The 25,036-nt window shown below is 30.3% G+C and overlaps 1 protein-coding gene across 1 annotated transcript in view; it reads left to right on the top strand.

Moving 5' to 3' along the window:
* Nucleotides 1–20,303, top strand: part of LOC107452433 (laminin subunit gamma-1) — a 74,788-nt gene extending 54,485 nt beyond the window's left edge. The window contains exons 16-26 of the mRNA XM_071185638.1: nt 2,222–2,359; nt 4,219–4,410; nt 5,990–6,299; nt 7,608–7,745; nt 8,626–8,803; nt 9,500–9,622; nt 9,880–9,994; nt 11,009–11,208; nt 13,952–14,118; nt 14,587–14,686; nt 16,747–20,303. Coding sequence (XP_071041739.1) covers nt 2,222–2,359; nt 4,219–4,410; nt 5,990–6,299; nt 7,608–7,745; nt 8,626–8,803; nt 9,500–9,622; nt 9,880–9,994; nt 11,009–11,208; nt 13,952–14,118; nt 14,587–14,644 — 1,619 coding nt within the window. The 3' untranslated portion in view covers nt 14,645–14,686; nt 16,747–20,303. The remainder of the gene's footprint in view (nt 1–2,221; nt 2,360–4,218; nt 4,411–5,989; nt 6,300–7,607; nt 7,746–8,625; nt 8,804–9,499; nt 9,623–9,879; nt 9,995–11,008; nt 11,209–13,951; nt 14,119–14,586; nt 14,687–16,746) is intronic.
* Nucleotides 20,304–25,036: the final 4,733 nt, after the last annotated feature.

Raw genomic sequence — 25,036 nt, 5'->3', positions numbered from 1 at the left:
ATTGACGCCCGGTGGCTGAGCGGTAGCGCTTCGCGCTGTCGTGCCACAGGTCCCTGGTTCGATCCTCGGGCCGGGCAAGGTTGACTCAGCCTTTCATCCCTTCAGTGGGTCGATAAATGAGTACCAAGCATGCTTGGGAACTAAACACTGGGGGTTCCGCGTTCGACTGACCACCTGACCGGAACATCTGCTCCTGCACCCCAGAGCCCAAGGTCAAGAAAACTGAGATGGGCACAGTAGGCATTGGCCCTCTATGGGCTGTCGCGCCACTGAGTTTAGTTTGAGTTCATGATTCCAAGTTCTCATCAATAAGAGGACTTCTCAGTTTACTCTTGATAATGTACATGCTTGAAAAAGATTGTTCGCATATATATGTAGAACCAAAAAGGGAAAGAACAGCAAACGTGACCTTTTTCAGCTGATCGTAAGAATCAGGAATACTATTCTAAGCGTTGAAAATGATCATGTCTTCCTTCTCCAGGTCATTCAAAGCAGACCACTTGTGTTTTGAACTAAGATGAAATTTTTCTTCTCCAATATTCCCAATTCAACACAAAGACGTTCGAATTTAGATATAGAAAATGATAATATATAATATTTAAATCCAGCAATTGTATTCCAAAACTACCAATATCAACTTCAAAAGGAGAAAGTTTCAACTCGGTTATCGTAGCATTAAGAGGATGAAGATTTTTGACAAATGCTAAAGTTGCTCTGCTGTTTTCAAATTCCTGAAACCTGCTGAGAAATGCTTCCCGAATGTTTAAAATTATTGTTTTAAAATGGTGTTTATCAATAGAGGAATAATTTTCTTGGTGATGCTTCAGCAGGCCTGGAAAGTGAAACAATGTTTCCCTTTCAAAATCCGGAGCAAAAATGGATAATTTGTTTTTGAATGTTATTACTTCTTCTAACATCGAGAAAATTAAGTTTCCTTTCTCTTGTAGTTTACGATTAAGCTGATTTAGATGAGACATAACGTCTATCATGAAATAAAAGTTTTGGATTCACTGATCGTCTGTTAGTTCTGGATAGTGAACGCCCTTCTCAAGGAGAAATGCTTTTATTTCCGGAAAAGGGACGCGAAACGTTTTAAAACGTTCCCTCCTGATAACCAATGTACCTTGTTATGAAGCAAAAGATCAGCGTACTCACTCTCCATTTCAAATAAAAATTCTTTGAATTGGCGATGATTAAGAGCTTTAGCTAAAATGGAGTTAATAATGGTAATCACTAATTCCATAACTTTGCAAATTTCATCTGGAAATGTTTGCACACAAAGCACTTCTTGGTGAATGATACAATGGTAAACAAGTATCTCGTGATTAATTTTTTCTTTCAAGATAGAAACAAACCCTTTCTTACGCCGGTCATACTTTTGGCCCCATCTGTTGAAATCGACACAATTTTATCGAGGGGAATATGATGTTTATCCATACACTCAATTACAGCATTTGCGATATCTTCTCCACGCGTCTGACCTTTCAGTGGCAATAACCCTAAAAGTTCTTCTTTAGGGCCTGAATAAGACATAAATCTTACAAAAAGTGACACTTGTGCTGTATCATTTATGTCACAAGACTCGTCAACTGCTATTGATAAAGCTGAAACCAATTTCAGATCTTCGATATGCTGGGTGGTTATAGTCGAACACATTTTAATTGTTCTATCTTTAATGGTTTTGGCAGACAATAGTACCTCTTTAATTCTTTTCAGAATATCTGCTTTGTTCTTAAAGTCCCGAAATAGCTCTTCGGATTAATTTATCAAAATAAGATGTAATTTCTTTCTTACCAAGTTTTTTTTAAAATGAAAATATTATTGTGCCTTCCGTGGATAATTGAGCCAGAGCCCCACTTAAGGAGCCAAAGAGCCACATGCGGCCCTGGAGCCGCACTTTGCCGACCACTGCCCTAGAGCAAAGTAAATAAATTACTACTGCTACTCAATGCTTGGAAAGTTATGTAGGTTAATAAATATTTCAAGGTAGTTTCCTTTCCTCATATGTTAAATTCCATAAGAAAAGTAGAAATTTTATAATTAACTATAAATATTGCAATGTGATATTTAAGAGATGAATTAAATTTTTCTTGTACATAAATGCAGTTTTTTAGGTTTTTTAGAAGTGATGGCTTTGTCTATGGCTAAAACTGCCAACCCTGCTTTTAATAAAAACCTTTTCTGAAATTTAAATGTGATTATTGAGCAATTTTATTTTTAGAATGTGAGTGTGATCCAATTGGTTCAACATCACCCCAGTGTGACCCATCTGGACAGTGTCCTTGTAAACCAAATGTTGAAGGACGTAAATGTGAACGTTGTAAAGAAAATACTCATAACAAAGCTGCTGGATGTGTTGGTGAGATATAATTTGTATTTATATTTCTTCTTATCTTTATTTTAGAATATATATATATATATATATATATATATAAATATATACATACATATGAATGTTCAAAAATAGGAAGAAACNTATATATATATATACTTAGAACAATAGATAAGATATTTTACCTGATAAAATGAATATTTAAAACAATAAATAAATATTTTTTATGTGGATATAATGCATGAGAAACCTCCAGCAACTGTGATTGAATTTAAAAACTTTTAGTTACACGGATAAATATGCCAACTCATTGTAAGCATTTTTAATCAGCTGTGTCGAGAAGGATTTTTTTAATATTCATTATAGAAAATTAATTAAACAAATTTTTAAGTGACGAAATTAAAAGATTAAAAATACAGTAACTAAACTTAATCAAAATCAGTGAATTATATTCATAAATATACGTTAAGAAAAATATTTTCTGTATATTCATGTTTTTAAAATAAATTTTAATTAAAATAATCTTAACAGCAATCATTCAAACATTCATTTACAAGGATAGAAATAAAATTTATTCAGAGGTTCAAAGGACTAGTAACTAAAACATATTACTAATCCTTGCACATTTTCACTGGTCCATTTGCATGTCTCTATTAGATATTTTTTATTAATTCGAAGTTAATAAAGGGAATTTAAATTAAAAATTATGATATATGTTACAATTATGATGAAATATACTATTTTGATGAAATATTTTCTGTATATTCCTGTTTTTAAAATAAATTTTAATTAAAATAATCCTAACAGTAGTCATTCAAACATTCATTTAAAAGGATAGAAATAAAATTTATTCATTGGTTCAAAGGACCAGTAACTAAAACATATTACAACTAATCCTTGCACATTTTCACTGGTCCTTTTACATGCCTCTATTAGACATTTTTTAATAATTAGAAGTTAATAAAGTGAATTTAAATTAAAAATTATGATATATGTCACAATTATTATGAAAGATAAGATCCATAATCAGGGCCGGATTAACCTATAGGCATACTAGGCACGCGCCTAGGGTCTACAAAATTCAGGGGCCTACGAAAAACTTGGAAGAAAAAAATTTTTTGACAAAAATAATTTAGCTTTAAAAACAACAAGTGTATTTTGCACAAAATTATGAAGATACATACAAATAAAAATATAATATTTTTCGGTAATAAATTATTTTGCAGAATCTTATGATCTAATATATTACTTTTTTGCGATTTTTGGATTCAACGAAATCTTGTATTATGCTGTCGAATTCCAACCAAACTACGCAGAATGTCGTATTCAATAGACATAAGTTCGAGCGATGCCAAACGATCTTGATTCATTGTTGAACGCAAATAATTTTTTATCAATTTTAATCTGGAGAAAGATCTTTCTCCTTCTGCATTTGATCCAAGAATCGACAAATATATTCTTAATACAATGTGATACAATGTGATTCTTAATACAAAAGTATTCACAAGTTTATCTTTAATTGCCTAGGGCCTACGAATGGTATAATCCGGCTCTGTCCATAAGAAAAAAAAATAATACTTTCCCTTCACATATGAATTGCATGTCTGAGGACATAAATATTTGATGGTAGTTAAAGTCAAATTTTAATGGTCTTGGACCACTGAAATTTTGAGCCTCAAATTGAATTTTTTAAAAATTCTTTGTGTGTTTGTCCTGTTTTTTGCGAACTTTCCTGCCTTTTTTTTTTAAAGCAAAAAATACAGTTTAACCTATGTTATTTAATAGAAGTGTAGTGTATAGAGGGAAATTTCAATACAATTTTTCCTAAGGGCTCAATGTTTTAAGGTTTAATACCATATTTTTAATTCATTAAATAAATCTTTCAGACTGCCCACCTTGCTACAATCTTGTTAAAGATGCTGCTGATGCTCATCGTGGAAAACTGGCTGAACTTCAAGAATTGCTGCAGGCATTACGAGATAATCCCCAATTGCTGAATGATGAAGAATTTGTCATGAAATTGGCAAAAGTGCAAGAAAAAGTTAATAATTTATTAGAAGAAGCTTTAGGCTCTACTGGTTTGTATTAGCTCTTGATTTTTCTTTACCTAAATTTATTTTGGTATTCATATCGTATAAATAATTTCTTAGTTACACATAATTTTTGTTAAATCATCATTTGATAATTATTGAAATAAGATTAAATGTATTATTTCTTTGAAGATAAATTGAAACATATTTTCTTATACTAGCTTATAAATAGTATCTCTAGGGAGTTTTTCCTTAGAGTCAATGATTTCAAACAGTTATATACAAAAAAATATATCTATCTCTTATAGTCTCACAACAAAAAAATTACTTTGGGTAACATTGCATAACATAACAAAATAAACATAACATAACAAAAATCTAACCATTAAGAAAATTCTTAGATCAAAATAAAAAGGCCAATAATTTTTATCTTTAATTCCCGTTGGTATAAAAAATAAAGGTATAAACAATTATGGACATTTTTGTTCTCCATATTTACCTCTCTATTTGTCTATATTTATCTATCTTCAATTTATATATATTTTACAATTACATATGATGAAATACTAGATAAATGTATGACATATGTATACTAGATATAAGTATATATGAACCAGAAATAGGAGTGTTGAGCAAGCTTAAAATATAGTATGCTATTTTAAACTATTGTGCAACTTAAATAATGTTTTTTCTTCTTTAAGATTTAGATATTATGTTATGAAATATCTGTTTGATATATATTCAGCCATTATTTTTATTTCATTGCTTTGTAAGCATGTGATGTATAAATGAACCGGGATCTGGAAGTTATCCTAGCTGCTAACTTGTATAATTGTTGAGAAATATTTCACAGAGCAGTGGTATACTAATAATTAGAGTAGAAAAAAATTTCAAATAATTAAGCTACCTATCAAAGCTAGCTGACAGATCTTATACATACAGAAAAGTATGGTAAAGCATTCCTTCAACAGCCCATTGTGGGCCAGTGGAGTCATGGAGATTAAGTCCTTAAATTTTGTGAGAAACAAGCTGATGAAGGCAGGGAAGTCAGCAGTGCATACTTGCCACCTTTACTTCCCAAACAGAGTGCGCTTTTGGCCACCACTGGGGATCAATTCCCACTTTCAGCATCATCATCATAGTTTGCCAGACAGCCCAATGTGAGCCAATGCCTTCCTCTGAAGATTTCTCCTAGACGACTTCCAATTTATCTTTGATCTTCTATTCTTTTCATTAATTGTGAGAAAATCAGACTCCACTGAGTCAGCCCATCTCAACTGTGGAATTCCCCGCTTTCTTGTTTAACTGAGTCTAAAAAGCAGTTTCTTTTTTATTGTATTATCATCACTCATTCGAATAACGTGGGCGATGCAATTCATTCTATTTATTTTTATGTATTTAATAATATCAGGTGAGTCCCACTTTCACATTACCTTAATCACTGACTCTTTGCAACACCTTACAACAAAACTTAACTTTAATTTAATTTTCCAATAACTTAATAATATTCGTTTATTTCTGACAATTTAAAAAAAGAAGTGAAATTATATTGTGTATTTAAACTTAATATTAAATTGGCTTGCTGTTCTTTTAATTGAGGGAGTCTGTCGACAATTTTATTCTCTAGAGCTGGATGGCCAGGTTGGAAATAAACTGAAAGACCTTCGAAATAGATTGGAAGATGTGAATAAAACAGCTGGTGTGATTGCTAATAAGATAATCGATGCCAAAGAAATTGGAGGTTCTGGTGAAAGAAATATATCGATGGCTGAAGACATCATCAAAAGTGCACATGATGCTCTCATCAGTGCCAGAAAATACCTAGAAACTGAAGGAATATCCGCATTAGAAAAAGCTATTGAAAGATCTGAAAAATTTGGTCAGCAGTCTGAAAGAATGTCTGAAATTGCAAGAGAAGCCAGGCACCTTGCTGACGAGTAATTATTTCCTTTTTCTTATAGTTATTGTAACTTTTTATTAAACACTCTTCTAGATCAGTGACTCATAATCTATAATACGTATATTATTATATATTAAGTATTACAGATTAGTATATATAAAAGAGCTCAAGGTGCCTTTTCAATAATAATTTCTAAATCAGAATGCTAAGGGTAATAAATGTATATCAGATCTTTTCAAAAAATTGTTCTTTGATCATCTAGTTGTCAGTTTTAGGAAATTAGATGTTAATTGATTATTCGACTGAATCTGAAATCCAATTTCAAATATAGAAGTCTTATAATTTTCTGGCAAAATTAAGACAGAGAAGCATTAAGAGCTGAATATGAAAGACGTTAAATACTCATTATTCTTCAAAAAACTAGAGTTCGTTGAGTGAGTCTAATATTTGTATACTTTCATCAGAACAAGCTTGCTGCTGCAATTTAAGAGTATATTTTGGTTCAAATCTACATAACCAAAAGATGTTCATGACACTAGAGGAAGCTCATGGATTGGATTACAATATGTTTGAAGGACTTTTTTTTAAAGTAAAATTGTTTTACTAATTCAAAAATTATTATACCAAGGTTTAGTTTTATATGTAAAATTTAAATTAAAAGACTATTAAGTTTGAGTAGTTTGAGACACCTTATCAATTTACTATTATAAAAGCTAAGAGCCATTCGTCAGTAATGGCAAATATTTTTCATGGATATATGGTCAGAGAGGATTTATTCAAAAAGGAGTTTTCAGAGACGAAAAATATTTATCAAGGGTACACAAGAGTATAAAGTTCTACTTAGTATACTTTATAGAATATAATATTAATGCTAATAATATTAAATATCATACTAACTGTATCATCTTTTTAAAATCATGTTAACTGTATTAAGCCATGCTTTAATTTTTTCCATCCAAAGGACCTGTTTTACACTAAAGTTATGTAAATAATTAAACTGTAAAATAATTGAGACATAAAAAGATAACTTCATTTTCAATAAGTTTTCAAAGCTGGTAATTTCAGAAAGTATTTGGATATTTAACTCCAGTTAGTTACTTTGAGTTATTAAGTATTTTTTTAAAGCAAAAGAATAAAATAAATACCAGTAAATTTGAGATTCTCCCAAATAAAATTGTCTTTTTAAAGTACTCCATGTTATGCCTATGGTTAAATTCTTATTTAGTTTCCTTTTTGTAAAGTTTGACTTTCAACAAATCATGGAATATTTTGTATGTTGTAATTCTCTAAACAGCATTTAGATGTAAGAACTTTAAGTTATATCTATAAATTTTTTTTTACATAGGCATGAAAAAGAAGCCGAAGAGATTATGAAAAAATCCTTAGATGCCAGGAATATTTCCAAAGAGGCCTATGACAAAGTGAGACATGCATTAGAAACTCCTGGTGAAACAGCAGACAACATCAATCGGTTAGAAAGAAAGTAAGTTAGAAAGAAACAAAAAAGTTAACATAAGCTGATTGAATTAAAAATTACAAAACCAGATGCAAAAATGAACTTTCTCTAAATAAGCTTGCATACCCTTTATGCAACCAATTTTAATTTTTTATCTTAAAAAGATTTTTTTGCATTACAATATCTTTCATTAAAAGAGTTTTATAAACAGGTCAATTAGCATATTTGAGGTTTACTCATACCGTAAAGAGTATTATTTCTTAGTACAAAGTTCATACAACTCATTAAATAAATAGTTATTCAGGGTATCACCTTTTTTTGCACAGTATTTGACTCAGGCATGCATGGAATTTCATTTCCTGAAATATAAGCCAGAATGTAATTTTCGTTCACCACTATTTCACATTCATGAAAAATATGAACAATGTTAAAGATGATAACAAGTGTGATATGAAGAAAGTTTTGGTGATCGAGAAACTCAAAATATAAAATACAATAATAATAATAATATTAAATTGAAATTGGGTTGTCTTAAGACTTTAATATATCCAGAAACAATGGTTTTGTACTTTAAAAAGATGTGATTCAACATTTTTTTTTTTAATAGAAGAAAAACGAAAAGATGAAACTTCTTGTATTCACTACATCGTGAGTTGAAATTTTGACTGTTAACTTAAATAATGAATTTAGCTAATTCTTTAAAAAACTTCCCTTAACTTTATACCCCTTAAAAAAGCTTTTAGTTCCTTTGCCACAGCACTCCATTTTTTGAGAAAGATGATGCAACTAATATTTTGGGTATACGCAAAAATTTTTAAAGTTTTATAGATTTCTTTGCAAGAATAACAGTTGCAATCTGGCTATAAATACCAATTTATTTTTCTTACCCTTGTTATTTTTTATTAAGGCTTATAGATGTGGACCATAAAATAGAAGAAGTGAAAAGATTAGCCACAGCTGCTTATGATGAAGCTAATAAAACATATGAGGCAGCACTTGATTTGTTCACAAAAGCCAATTCGATTAACTTACCGGATATTGATGTGGATGAAATGAAAGAGAATGCTGCTGCTCTTATCAAGCAGGTATTTGAAAATGGTTTTATTTTCATACTATCATTGTAATTAATGAATTATTTTTGTATGAATTGTTGAAAATCAAGCTGTCAATTAACACTATGTACAGTTTCATGATAAGCAGCTTCGTTCATATAGTATTATTCATTTGTTTAGTATTATCATTATGTATCTGGCTGCACTTTTTTTGATTCATTAAAATTTTTGTTTAGTAAACAGTAAGTAGTTCTTTCTTCTTTCGATTATTAAAATCCTAAATACAGCTATGACTCTGATCGGTTGATTTTATAACAGGAACTAATTTTTTTTAAAGTTGTAAACTATTGTCAAGAATATAATATAGTCAAGAATATTCTGTGAAAAAATACCGGCTTCCTGAAAATTTTTACACTGGGCAATAAGAAGTAAATCATCTGCAAAATCAATTTTAAAATAGTTCTGAAACTTGGAAATATTACAAAGAAGGTCATTCATAGTTAGATTCATATAAGAAGATGCATGTATATTGTATTATATGTAATATGTTGAATATTGAATATTTGTTTATGTATGCATACTTGTCTATATTTTTAAAGTTTAAATAATTAGACGCATTTGTATTTGTTAATAAAAATATTTCTAAAATTGAGCTATTGTTTTGCTTTTTGTGAACATTCTTCAAATATTGGCAATTGTGAAATTTCGTACTAATTTATGATTTTCTAGGCTAAAGAATTACAAGAAAGGGCTGATAATCTTGCTAAAGAAAATGAAGAACTTTTGGGAAAGATAAAACAACAAGTTGATGATGCTGAAGATTTACTTAAAGCTGGAGAAAAACAACAACAAGTAACTTATAAATGATTTCTTATTTTTTTAACATGAATTTTAATTGTTAAATTATTTGCTTCTTAATTTTATTAATAGTACGTTGAATTAGTAATACGGCTGTCATATGATGCTGCCAAACGAGAATATGACTTACTATAAGTTTAATAGTCAGATTGTTTGTCTTTCAAGTTGTCAAGAGTTAAAGTTGAAAAAAAGTTAGAGGAATAGTTATGTAAAAAAATTTTTAACAAATATTTTTTCTTTTATATTTTTAGATAATTGATGAGATGATGGCTACTGTTGATGCTGCTCTTGCTAAAGCTAAAGATGCAGTTGAATCTGGTGAAAAAACCTTAAAAGATGCTAAGGAAACACTTGAAACATTGAGAGGTATGATTTTAATCAAATATATTCTGTTGAAAATTCGTAGTCGTTGTGCTTGTATTTTGCATTAACATTTTGTACTAATTGCATTTTGAATTAATGCTTGACATAGTTAATTATAAATATTTATATTGAAAATTAAAAAAATTCTTTGATTTAAACTTAAATTTTATTATTATTTGCAATAAATCTTTGTAAATTTTATTCAAAACAGATTTATACATAGCTATTTTATGAATATATGAAAACTTTTCCATTTCATTAGCACAAGTAAATTTATTAATTTTCTTCCTTTTTTTTTTTTTTTTTTTGATTTACAAAAAGATGTTTGACGTTGCGTCTGGTAAGCCGATTCTATCACAGCAAGGGAGAGATATGAAAGTTTCAAAAATATAAATAATTTAAAATGTAAAGATTTTACGAATTTAAATGTAGTTTAAGTTTCCCTTGCATATTGCATTCAAAATATAGCATGAAATAAGATTACATTTTTCGAACATATTCAATATGTTACACAAGAGCGGCGACGCTGATCCATATTCAAAATTTGAGGCGTGATTTATAATATGTTCTTACAATCACGATGGTTTCAGTTCGTTTCAATGTGCAAATATTTAACAATGGCAAAATTGTGGAAAGATATTTAAATAACGTNCAATAAATCTTTGTAAATTTCATTCAAAACAGATTGAAACATAGCTATTATTTGAATGTAGGAAAACTTTTCCATTTCTTTAGCACAAGTAAATTTATTAGTTTTCTTTCTTTCTTTCTTTTTTTTTCTCTTTTTTTTTTGACTTTATCATTTGTACTGGCGAAATGGAAAAGTACCTGATTTTAATTGAATTTTACAATGACTTTTACTACTGTAACAAGTATTAAAATCAATAAATAAGTAAATAAGATGGAAAAAAATAAAGCCATAAATTTAAAAATATACATATATATTTTAATTATGAGTTGCTTTAAACTGTAAGCACTTTATTGGTTTTTAAAGCTTTAATTATTTTTTTCTTCTAGGTTTTGATCAGCTTATACAAGAGAGCAAAGGTAGAGCTGATGAAGCAATGACTAGAATTCCAGAAATAGAAAGAATTATTACTGAAGCAGAAGATAAAACTGCATCAGCTGAAAGTGCTTTAAGTGGGGCTAAGATGGTTGCCATTGACTCCAGGGATGAAGCTCAACGTGCGGAAGGCACGGCTAAGAATGCATCTGATGTAATATATACATTTTTACTTTATTGTGGATTCAGAGTTTTTATTAAATAGAATGGAGGATTATATTTATGAATAATCTTGCCTATTTGTGCCTAGTGCCCTTTTAAAAGAGGAAGTTTCCATTTTTTTAAACAAGGGAAAAAAGTGATTGAACTATTGTTCTGTTGTTAGCAAGATAGTACTGTAATGTATTGATATCAATAGTATTTATATTTGAATATGAAGTCAAAGCACAGTGCTTTTTAAAGCTATAGTAGTATTAGTTAAACGAAAAAAAAAATCACTTGAAAAAAAACCAGCGTACCACTTTCTCCATATTAATGTTTATCAAAAATAGATCACTTTTTGTGGTCTATATCTGTGGTAAAGTTATATAACAGGGTGCGTAGCGTTTTTAAAAAGTACTTAAAGGTGCTTATTTTCGATTTTTAAAAGCCGTTAAAGGTACTTTTTTCATTGGGTGTTTTTAAAAAGTGCTTAATTTACCATTTTACAAAATGAGATTTTTCCTTTACTATGTTGATTTTTCCTTTGAATTATGCAAAAAGACAGTTCATATTGTTCTATTCAATGTTTTCACAATTAATTCAACCCCAATCTATTTTAGTGTATTGTCAGTCCTCAGTGTATGACAACGTCATTCGTTTTACATGATTCAAAATTTCAAGATTTTTAACAATTGTCAAAAACAATACCAATTTTTTTTTTTTTGACATGACGGTTAAAACAAGATAAAACCGTCAATTGTCAGAAACTTTCCAAACCTGCCTAATTATGATATTTTTTTTAAGTGGTTAAAATTTTTTTTGAGTGCTTGAAAAGTACTTAAAAAGGTGCTTATTTTTTGTTAAATAATTTGGCTACGCACCCTGCATAAAGAGAAATACCATCAACAAAAGTTCATTTTTTTTATGTTTAAAAAATAATGTTTGGTTGAAAATTATTCATTTTTATCACATTATTAATATTTGCTTATATATACAGAAAATGTGGGTTTACATTTTCATAAATTATGTACTTTGTTTAAATTTTTTGTTTTTTGAAACTGAAATAGGCTGTGTCAGTAATTACGCTCCTCATTTCAAAAGCAACTAATTGAGGAGTTGCCATGAGTATCTACACTCATCTGCATGCCATTGGCTAAAAGCAGTTTTGAAGATAATTTTTTTAGCTGCTATTGGTTTTCTTTTAATTTAAATATAGTTTTAAAATTTGTGCGCACGTGAAGAAGAGGCTTTAGTTTTCAATTTTATTATTTTTTCTCTTAAAAGAAAATATGCTCTTATTTTGGCATTGGTTTCATTTGCCAGGGGGTGGCCGTGAGTATTTGTTCTTCTCAATAATTAAAAATCTTTAAAAGGCCTCTTCAATGTTTCAAGCAAATAAGGAAAATTTTCATGAATCAAACTTTTTTACATCAATTTAAACTTTTATAAAGTGAAATTGAGAAAGATTAATCTGATTTTAGATACTCAGCCGATTTAAGAATTTTTTTTATTACGTGTGAAAGTTAGACTTTGTGTGACAGTGTGCTTTAATTTGGATCTACAAAAAAATTGAACACCAGCGAGGCTCATACATTTTGGGTAAAGATTATATTATAATATTTATGTAATGATACCTACAGAATTAAGATATTATATTCTGCCATTGTTACTTTACAGCAGTGGTCCTCAACCCCCGGGCCCTTTAGTGCCGGTCTGCAGATCAAATGGTAGAAACATTAGATTATTTCCATTTTATTTATTGTCGGGTTTTGCTTTTGGGTTTATGCGACTTTCTATGGATGAGAGGTTAACTGGCAGTTGAGATAAAACTTACTCTGAAATAAACTTAAAACTAAGATTCTTCACCTAAAGCTACACCCATTCCTTGCATGTAATTGTATTTTGTTTTGAAGGCATGTTTAAATAAAATTAAATTAAAATTATAAAAGCAAAATCATCTTAAATAATCAACGTCCACGCCCCCCTTTCACATCGCCAAGGTAAAATTATAAAAAGATGACCAGTCCAAGGCCATAAATAGGTTGAGGGACACTGCTTTACAGTATGGTGAATTTATATAACTTAATTATTTTTTCTTTTAAAAATAAAATATACTCTCATGTTAGGTCAAGATCAAATAAAAATATTTTTACAATGATAGCTATGGGAGCCACGATGGCTCAGGGGATAGAGCGTTCGGCTTCCAATGAGGTGTACCAAGTTCGAATCCCAGCGATGGCTGGTGGATACAAATTCTGCATCCAGCTTGCACTGACCACAGTCTGCTGTAAAATAGCCTAAGTGGTAGATAGATCATGTGTGAGAGTCCCTTTGCCTTCTAGCTAACCGTGGGAGGTTTTCGTGGGTTTCCTCTCCATGTAAAGCAAATGCGGGTTAGTTCCATCAATAAGTCCTCTACAATGGCCAATTTCTCTCTGTACTTGATTCAGGAGTTACCTTGTCTTTTGAATTGGGTTCAAAATTATACAGCTGTGGCGTTGAACATTAGTAGTCGTAAGCCCAATCATTGAATCGACTGTTAAAGGACGGTTATAATTATAATATTTTAATGATACCTATGAAATTAAGATATTTATATTCTGTTATTTGGCAATTTACAGTATTCTGAGTTTTCTAAAATTTGTTTTTTTGTGAATGACATTCTATATTTTCTAATTGGTATTTTGGTTGTCTGAAAATTTTCTTTGTGAATGACATTCAATGTTTACTAATTGACATTTTGTTATTATCTGAAGCATGCTCAAGCTGTTTTGGAAAGTGCTGAAGAGACAAAGAAAGAAGCTGGAGAATTAAGGGATAAAGCTGATGATCTAGCTGATGGGGTTCAGAAAACAGATGATACATTGAAAGAATNGCGTTTTTTAAATGAATCAAATACGACGTTTGCCAGTTCCACAATCAAGCCAATGATTTACAGAGGTTTCATCACAGAAATCTGAAAGAGGTTTTCCATTTAGGTAGATGTTCATAATTGTGGTTGACGCTTGTTGTTTAAGACCAGTATTTAATGTGTTTTTTTTTATTTTTTATGTTCATTGCTGAAAAGCCCCTTTCAACCGCTGCAGTACTCCCAGACAGAGAAAACATCAATTCCACCATGCGCAGTATGTTGCTGTATTTCGAGATTAGAGGGTCATTTTATAAGTGAGGGGCTAGACTCTTGTAAGATAACAAAAATTGAAAATATATCACGAACATTAACGGGAAAATGGCCGTCCGCGCGGACGTTGGATTCGAGAAATTTGTTGTCCGCGGGGTATTTTTGACCGCCGAGGACGGGCGGTTTTTCGAGCCCTGACGTATGGTATATTTTCACTTTGTATGATTTTTTTCACAATTATTAATTTTTTTTAAAAATATTTTATTTCAGGCTTTGGAACAAGCAAATAGAGCCAAACAAAGTGCCACCGATGCCTCTGTTAAAGTGAAAAATGCCTTAGATACCGTTGATGATATTTTGCGGGCTCTAGGTAATTCTGCACTGAATTATTTTGCTGTATCAAATTTTAGGATCTAAGCAAATTGCTATTTATATGAACTAAATTAATTTATATTTTGTGAAGGGTAATCAAATTTGTACTCTGTATTTTTTAAATGTCATAGCAATCATGTATCTTCACCAAACCATGTATTTTTATTCATTATTATTTGGCAAATCATGATGGAAGGAAACACAGTGTATAAAATATTGTTAAACATTTATTACAAGAATAATTAATCTATTTGAATATGTTCTATGCTAATTATGATTAAATGATTTGGTAAATATAAGCTAAATTGCCAATTTGAGGGTAAGACTGTTGTTGCAAAATTCATATAGGCATCTTTCACCTGTAAAATATGTCTTTCTCTTTTTTTTCTTGATTTTATCATTGTTATTCATCTAGTTAAAATCTTGGAACTAGAAGCAATGTTCCTTTATTATAAAGTACATAATCCTATGATATTACCTTATTATGCAACATTTTAAGGTAAAAGTTTTTAAAAAGTTTTTAACCTTATTACCTAAATACAATTATTGACCCTTAAATTTATATTCATTTTCATGAATTTTGCAACAAAAGTATATTAACAATATTTTTTTTTACAATATTTTATACACTGTATTTCTATCATGATTTGCCAAATAATATTGAATAAAAGAGCCAATTTTAGTGAAAATCGAAAAAGGGACATGGTTGCTATGGCATTTAAAAAATTTGACCACCTTTCGCAAAACATAAATTTAGAATTATTAAACATTAAATTTTATTTATTCTTATGATAAGTTTTAAGTAAAACTATGTCCAGTCAGCATATGCAGTTAAATTAATGAATGCAACATTTTAAAACACTATTAAAAACTAAGTATTTGCACTATTACTCTTTGGCAAAAAACATCTTAGAAGTTTTTATAGTAACTTAAAATTAATTAAGAATTCTAAAATCAAAATTGTTGATACGTTGATAACTTGTGAAATGATAACGTTTAAATTTTAAACCAATAAATCTGGGAGCTAATGCTCTGAAACTAAATTTATGTTGATACAATAAATTTTTTTTTGTTCTTTTCATTGAATAATTTTTCATTTTAATGCATCAATCTGTTTGTTTTCTAGTTTAAGTATGCACAGTAATCTTTGAGGTTAGTGAGCAAGCCAGCAGGTTCAAAACCATTAAAAGCCATAAAAAATAACGCATAATTCAATTTTGATTTGCTTGAATATGATTTAAATTTATTTTCTTTTTGAACATCTTATTTTGAATTAATACTTTTTCCTGTGAAAAAGAAAATTTGCATTCAATTGGAAAATAAAATAATAATTTCTTAGAATTAATCAGAAAATAACAATAGCAAATAAAAAATTTCTTGATTTAATTCTAAAACTTTAGTGCAATTCATTCATTTGGGGAGATTCATTAAGTTTTTTTAAAAAAAATTTTTATAACCATCATTGAACAGCTGACCCAGTTCTGGGTTTATGACTACTAATGTTTAACTCTGTAACCTTCTAATTTTGAACCCAATCCAGAAGACAAGGGAACTTTTGGATTTAGTATTGAGATGATTTTTCCTTCTGGGGGGAGGACTTTTTGAGGGAACTAAACTTTATTTGCGTTACTTGGAGTGGAAGACCACGTGAACCACCTCTCACGGTTAGCCTGACGGCAAAGGGACTTTAACCCATGATCCGCCTGCCACTGAGGATATTTTACGTCAGATCTATGGTTGGTGCAAGCCAGGTGCAGAATTCGTAGCATTCAGCCATCACTGGGATTTGAACCAGGTTCACCTCATTGGGAGGCAAATGTTTTATCCCCTGAGACACCGTGGACTCATTTATTTATTAAGTTTTGTTCAAAAAATTGCTAGTATATTTTGGTATGTATATATACGAGCTCTGACATATTTTAAAAATATAGGGTGGAAAAAATCCTTCTGTCTAGGTGTGCCAGAGAAGGTAGGGCCGTCCTTGTTACAGAGTCTTGTAGTTTATTATAATTTCTCTTAAGGTTTTTCATATGTTAATGTTTTGAAATTTTTTGTTAGAGGGTCTTGATGACATTGATGAGTCTTTACTGGATGAATTAGAGAATCGTTTAGAAGCAGCAGAGAAAGAGCACAAGGAAGCTAATTTTGAGAGTCGCCTGCAAGAACTACGGCAGGAGAGAGATTTGCAGCATCAGTGGATGAAGGTGTATACAGAAGAAATCGAAAAAGCAAAGAAAGACGTTGCAAATATTGCTGATATACGGAATGCACTGCCCAATAAGTGTTATCGTCGGGTAATTCTTGAGCCTGAAAATTAATTTTACATAAGAGCTTGGTTGGACTTTTTAAAATTATGTTTTTTACACTGGGAATAATCATTAATTACAATTTTTAGACTTTGAAAAATATATTTATATTCGTTTTATTGATCATGTAAAATCTTCAAAACTGTAAATGTTTAAGGTTATTTATATGAGATTTTAACTTTTCTATCTAAATTATGATGGGAAACAAGTTTTGGATATGAAATGTTTTCTCTTTTATATAAAATTTATACAGAAAAAAATGCAAATACTAGAATAGGGGTTGCACCTTTCAGTTTGGAAGATAAAGTGATTTTATGAATGGCTAATATGCTGCCTCTACCTTCCAACAAAAAATTTGAATAAAATTATATAAGTAGTTTCAGAAATGTTATAACAGATTTTTAAACTAATTTTGATAAACTAGTTCGAAAATAGTTTTTTTTTTTGCTCCAATAGTTTTTTTTTGCTAATTTGAAATTGCTCCAATATTACAGCATTAAAATTCTAAATCGTTAAGCATTGCAAGTCAAGGTTTCTTTGATTTTTTTTTTTAAAGAAAAATGTCCCTAACAAAAATATTTTCTGAAAAATAGTTCAAAGATTTATCTAAAAAATAAACTTATAAATAAATTGTACTAGAATGGAAAAAGGAAATAGCTTTATCACTAAGGAAATTGAAACTCTGTTCTTATTTAAGTTTATCAAAGGAATAAACATTTTAAATACAACTGCTTTTAAATTCAAAACTATTTTGCATCTTGTTTAAGAAACAATTAAGTTATCATCAATTGATGTAAAGACTCAATTCATGGTGTATCTTGAAAGCTAAATTTTTATTTTCTGCATCCATCTTCCTGAAATAGTTGTGCAATCCTATTCTAGTGATTTCATAGCATTTAATATGCACATGAGTTAAAAACTGAATTATTAAAATTATAATATTTTATAAAATGTTAGAAGAAGTCTTATACTAGACAGTAAGTTATTGAATGAATGAATTAGTTATTTAAAAAGTTGACAAAAATTCTTGTTTGCATGCAACAAATTTTTGGTCTCATTTTGCCAATTGTTTTTTTAATTTCGGCATTCCTGTACATTTTCATATTTTTTATGCTTCTGACTTGTACGTTGATTTTTCCTTATTTTTAAATTTTATTTGTACGTATCAATATTATATTTTTGAGATTGTTTGTTTGGTGTTTTCGAAAGTATCTCAATTATCAAAGCAACTTTGCATGCGGGTAGAATTTATGTGTCAAATTGTATCATTTGTATGTTTCCATACATTAGTTTTTGATAAAAAAAAGTTTATTTCTTTTTTTTTTATGAATTAAAATGTGTTGTGCCAAATGGTGAAATGAGTTAAATTAAGGTTTCAATCACAAAAAAAGTGTATTCATGTTTTGTACAATTTCTTTTAAATCTAGAATCTCATTGTCTATTGTTTGAAATACTTTTTTTGCATGATTAATGCATCAAATTACTCATTTATTTTCAAAAATACTGTTGACCAAAGAATGACCAGTATTACATATGATATCAAGAAGCAATTTCTTTTTTAAAAAAATTAACGATATTTAGTTTCTTTAGAAGAATATTTGTGCAATATGTTTATTTTAAAATTTCTTTTTTGTTTCTAACACAGCCAAATCAATGCTGAATAACAAAATAAATTTTATTTTGATTTTAATAAAAAAAAGCTCTTTGATATTTAACAAAACAGATTTTGTACACATTTTCGTTTTAATTTTAATGAATGTTTTTAAACCCCAAAAATTTAAATTAATTAAAAATGATTTTTGTGCTTTTAACATCACCCATAACTCATTTTGGTTAAATTCTAATCATTATACGAAATTTTGAAAAGGCTCAAATTTTTGATTCTGAATTAATTTCATATGAATTATTATTATAATTTATTTGATTGGTAACATTTAAATAAACTTTTTACTTTTTGAAAATTTTTTTTTTTTTTTGATCAGTAGTAATCAGTTTTTGTTCACCAGCGATGCCAACTTGCTCCGGACAACGGATAAATGTTTTCGAGTGGTAGTTTTTAATGTATGATTCTTTGTGTTGATTTAGAGTATTTTTACTCATCACTGCTTCTAAATAATTCAATGACTTTCCGGCATTCAGGCTGTGTCTAGAGTTTTAAAAAATTGGGAAAATGAATTAAAATCTGCAAATTTTAGTTTATAGTTCTCTACCAGTTTTCAAAATATTTTGTCTTCTCCGGAGTAGTTGGCATCTCTGTATAACTAATGAAAATAAATAATTTGATAAATAATTATTTTGAAATTTTATCATTCAACCAATCATTTTTATTATCATCTTATCGATAGAGTCTGTCTGTTGTTTACATTACTGTTTCCTACAATAAAATGAGCATTTTTAGAAACAGAAACATATTGAATTAACCACTAAATGTGCTGTAGTTCCTTTTATTTTTACTTTAACTTATCATTGCCAAAGATTTCTTTTTCTATTTTGCCAAATGCTTTTATCTTTTGATACTATCTTTATCTACACTGCCATGTTTACAAGTCACCATTTCAGAAAGGTGTTCTATTTTTATGCATTTATTATACAGTTTTAAATCCATTACAACTTTTAAACTGAAGAAATTTAAAATAATTTATACTTTTAGAAAGTTAAATTTTTAAAACAATGTTGTTTTTTTGAAATATACACATTGCCAAAGGTCGCCATCTGTCCTTCGTACTATTCATAAAAAACACATTATGTATTTTTTCTGATATAAACTTTTTTCATTAAATATTATATAATATTTTTTATGTCTTAATTTTATTTCTATTTCCATAAAATTCTTGAACTTAACTTCCTATAGTTTAAATAATTTTAAACATTACTTTGTTTTGTAACTTGTTAATGTTTTGAGTTCAAAGAAAAATTTTCAGTTTTTATGCAGTTTACTAGTCACTTCATTTTTGTCCTTAATTTTTAAAAATTCTGAGAAGAATAACCTTTTTGAGAACTGTTTTTTTTTACTCAATGCACTTTTTATTTGTAGTGAATAAAATTTAGAAAATTATTAATTATTTTTTTATTTAAGATGAAACATAATTGTCATTTTGATTTTTTCATTATATTCATTAAAAAACAAAGTGTTTTAAAAAGTATGGATTAAATTTCATGTTAATTTTTGCATTTAAATGTTTTATTTTTTGAACAAAATATTGTGCAATATTCCATATTGAAAATTTTGAAATATATCAGTCTCCTCTCAACACTGCTACTTTTTGTTTTTAAATTAAAATAATAAAAATAAATTTGTATAAATTGTTCTGTGTGTGTGTTTTTCTTCTTCTTGGACATACGATTTTCAATTCGCTATTATGGATGGTGTTTTCAATACAAATGTAAACCAAAATAATCCTCAAACTCCTTAATTTCACGACTTCCGACTATATAGTTTACAGCTGTTTACTACAGCTTATTGTGCAAGGCAATATTTTCAAACAGATAATTTTGTTTCCCATTAACAAAATAAACAATATAATTTGAGTGCAAAACTGTTGCATTTCATAAGTTATTAATGATATTAAGTAACTCTAGTGAGTTTGAAGCGAAAATTTGTTTTAGCTTTTTTTATAGATATTTTTAAAAAAAGGTGACATTGTTGCTAATATATAATTAGAAAGAACTTGCTTTTTGGCAGTCCAAAAGCATATTTTGATTCTTTCGATTTGTATATTACTAATTGTTCCTGTTGCTAGCAGTACACTATATATACATTAGTGTTAGTAATTAGCATAACGGAATGAATGTTTATTTTGCAAATTATCATTAAATTTAAATTTGGAAGTTAGTATACTGTTTAAGAGGAAATAAGTGTTTTATAACAATTTTTATTTTAATATTAATTTTAAATTTCTTAAACCACAAGTTTACTATTATTTCGCTATTTATGTTTATTATTACACAACTACATGTATTATCTTCGCTATTTACTGTCTTTTCATTATTTACTGTGTTCACTGTTAACACAATGAATACGATAAACCAAATGTAATGAATTTATGGCGCTCGTTATGACCTAGTAAAAACAATAGTTGACTTTTTAAGTCTTTTCAATAGATGTCTTATAAAATGTACCTAAAGATTTATACAAATAGACGATATCGAGCCGCGATGGCTCAGGGGATAGAGCGTTGGCCTTCCAATGAGGCAAACTGGGTTCGAATCCCAGTTGATACGAATTCCGCATCCGGCTTGCACCGACCACAGTACTGACGTGAAATATCCTCAGTGGTAGACGGATCATGGGTAAGAGTCCCCTTGCCGTTAGGCTAACCTTGGGAGGTTTTCGTGGTCTTCCTCTCCACGTAACGCAAATGCGGGTTAGTTCCATCAAAAAGACCTCCGCGAAGGCAAATTTCTCCCAATACTCGATCCGGGAGTTCCCTTGTCTTCTGGATTGGGTTCAAAATTACAAGGCTATGGAGTTGAACATTAGTAGTCGTAAACCCATAAAAATTTGGTCAGCTATTCAACAACGGTTATAAAATGAAATAAAATAGACGATATCACATAACAAATTTATTTGGATTCATTTTTCTTTTTGAAAAAAGAGCAATACTGATGAAAGAAGTTAGAAAAGGGAATAAATTATATGTCCATTTTCTTAAATGCGCATTTCGAGCAGTGTCCATTTTTGTAAATACAAATTTTTAACTGTGATAATTTTCTTAAACATGCATTTTGAACCAAGAGCATTTTCCTTAAGCACGAATTTCGAAAGCCGCTTTCATTTTCGTTATAAGCATTTGAGCTGAGTCCATTTTTGTAAGTCCCGCAGTGGACTGATCGTTAAGACACGTTTCCCAGCAGATCACCGAAGTCAAGCATCACTGGTTGCGGTCAGTGTGCGGGTGGGTGACCACTTGGATTAGTCTGCCTAGGGACCGAGGGTGTGCGGTATTGGTCCTCGTTTAACTGTTCTACCGTAAAGTGCTCGACTTCGCGTGCAGGTCGTCGGGCTACCGAAGCGGCGGTGCCAACCCCTCTGCAGAGGATCAAAATTGTGATGGCATGTCTTCGGATCATCCTCCGGGATGTTTCCCAGACCGTCGCCAAGCCCATTATGCAGCTCTAGTGCGACGTAAATGAACTACAACTACAACAACCATTTTTGTAAGCATGTTTTTGCAGCTGTGTTGCCAGATTTAAAAACTCCCCGACTCAATTCATATTTTCATAAAATATATTAACTGTGATCAAATCTGTGTAAAGTTGGCTTCTTGTGGGGCTATAATTTGATGGTCTATTTAGACAAGTAGTCAACTTATAAAGAGGGAATTCACTTATTTTTGCTAGGTGGTATTTGTTCATTAAGATCAACTTGATCAATATGCAGAGGTGGTCAACTTAATAGATTTCCCTGCATAACATATTACAAATTAGAACACTTATTCTTGAACACTCTTTGTTTAGCATTTATCAAACATTATTTAAGTAGAATAAAGTTTTATATTAAGTAGAATAACAAAATGTAGTAATCATTTTGTACCTCCTAGGTTTCCATGCTTTCTGTTGGATGTGCCTAAATTTTGCTTAGATTGTCTTTGCGATATCACAAGTTTCAATTGAAACTGTTGAAATTCAGAATCTTATTAAAGTGTCAGTTCTGAAAAATGGCTGTTTAACTTTCTTAAATGCAGTAATTTTGATCTTTCAGACTTGTATTGCTCCGGAAGACTATGCCCTGGAAAAAATTATTGAATAAGATGATAGGTATTACCTCACCCACCATTCTTTCATAAGATGAATTTTTATAAGATGCAGGTAGTATACCAAGGCCTTCAATTATGTAATAATATAACTTAATTTTATTTAGACTATATTATAGGTGTCGATCCTTGACAATTTCATCAGTTTCAATTCAGAAACACATTTAAATGCTACCTCTAAAAACGATATAGTTTCTTAAATTCGGTAATTTTGAACTTTCCAAATTGTAACAATCAGGATCTAAGAAAATAATTAGTGAATTAGGGTAGATGATACTGCCCCACCCTCCTTACTCACCTGGTATTTCGTCATCAGATTTCCATTTATTTCGAGAGCAGTACAATATTTTCTAAGGGGCTCTTCAAATATTATGTAAGCCTATTTTGGGCAATTTTGGTCTGCTTGCCAGCAAAAAGAAGTAAATTACAACCCCTCCATGGTTACCCAAGAAAGTTGGAGTAACCCCTCTTTTTTTTTTTTGCTTTAAGTTATATCGTAGTAATCTAATTTTCAGATGAAATTCAAATAAAAATATAACTTTGTACGAAACAAAATGTTACGTTTTCATTCATTTTATAAAATTCTAAGTAGAATATTCTTTAATGATGTTTTGCATTTTTATCCAGTGGTCAAAAGTCTTGACCATTGAAACTCTTTGAAGAAACATTTAGCTCTTTCTTTTTTTGAAAGTTTATTCCAAATTTAAAATTTTTCCAATTTTTTATGTAGTATATATATTGCATTTAAAAAAATTTTTAAATAAGGGAATTAGTTTAATCTTAACCCTCAGACCCCTACCTCTTTGTTATCAAAAATAATTAAATCACAAATCTTCACCATTTGGTCAGATGCTTATTTTTATAACCAGTGTTGAACAGCCGACCCGATTCTGAGTTTTCGACTATTGATGCTCAACTTCGTAGCCCTGCAATTTTGAACCAAGCCCAGAAGACAAGGAAAATCCTGGATCAAGCACTGGGACAAATTAGCTTTCATAGAGGGCTTTTTGACAGAACTAATCCGCATTTGCATTACATGGAGAAGAAAACCAAACCAACCTCCCACCTTTAGCCTGACGGCAAAAGTATTCTCACCCATTATCCACCTACCACTTTGGGTATTTCACGTCTGCACTGTAGTTGGTGCAAGCTGGATGCGGATTCGTATCGACCAGCCATCGCTGGGATTCGAACCCGGTTCACCTCATCGGAAGGCGAACGCTCTTTCCCCCGAGCTATAGCCGAAATTATTTTTTTTTTATAACCGTCGTTGAACAGCCGATCCAATTTTCGGGTTTACGACTGCTAATGTTCAATTCCGTGGCCTTGTAATTTTGAACCCAATCCAGAAGACAAGGGAACTCCTGGATTTGCGTTACATAGAGAGGAAGACCACGAGAACCATCTACGGTTAGCCTGACGGCAAGGGAACTCTAACCCATGATCCGTCTGTTGCTGAGGATATTTCGCGTCAGCACTGTTAGCCGAAATTATTATCGATTTTTTTTCTCCCAGTCTCATGTACTCAAAGTTTTTCAGAAGATACGTTTTTCTCTAACAAATCTGGGTAAAGACAGTTATCACCCTTGAAGGACAACATAGGAAGAAAAAAAAAAGAGGGTGCCGGTAATAGGCAGGTGCGAGGCGGGAGCTGAATTTGTATCAGGAAGCCACTGTTGGGATTCGAATCTGGATACTTAATTTGTATGCTTAATTTGTATACTAAGCAGCCTCGGCTCCGGTTAGGTGTTAAGATAATAATTGTTTGATGATGTCAGTGATAGTCAGGTGATATCTGGTTTTGAAAACTTGCTCACTAAATGGCAGAAGGTTGATGATGATGAGGATGATTACAACGAGGGTGATTACATCATTGATTAAAAATAAAAATTTATTTGAATTTAATCTACAACAAACATTACTTTCTGGATTCTTTAATGAAATATCGCGAAAGTTTTTGGGAACACTAAAGTAATTCATTTGCCAAAAATTCTTCTGATATTTTAGCGCTTTGAACGGAGGCTCTAAGCGCTTATCAAAAATATTGAGTATAATATTTCAAGTGGTGATCATTACTGGTGATCTATGGGGCCTCCCTGGCCGAGCGGTATCGTCGGTGCAAACGCTCTGCTAAGCGTGGAGGTAGCGGGTTCGAATCCCGCCGTAACCCTGGATGTATTCTTTGTGATGTCTTTCTCTGAATTGTTCTATCTGTATTTTCTACTCGACAATGACTTATAAGCCTATATTGAGCACACAAGTCAGCAAATGTATGTAATTTCAATAAAT

The sequence above is a fragment of the Parasteatoda tepidariorum genome, chromosome 9, assembly GCF_043381705.1.
Source record: "Parasteatoda tepidariorum isolate YZ-2023 chromosome 9, CAS_Ptep_4.0, whole genome shotgun sequence".
Classification (NCBI taxonomy): domain Eukaryota; kingdom Metazoa; phylum Arthropoda; class Arachnida; order Araneae; family Theridiidae; genus Parasteatoda; species Parasteatoda tepidariorum.
This window is presented reverse-complemented; position numbering and strand designations above follow the sequence as displayed.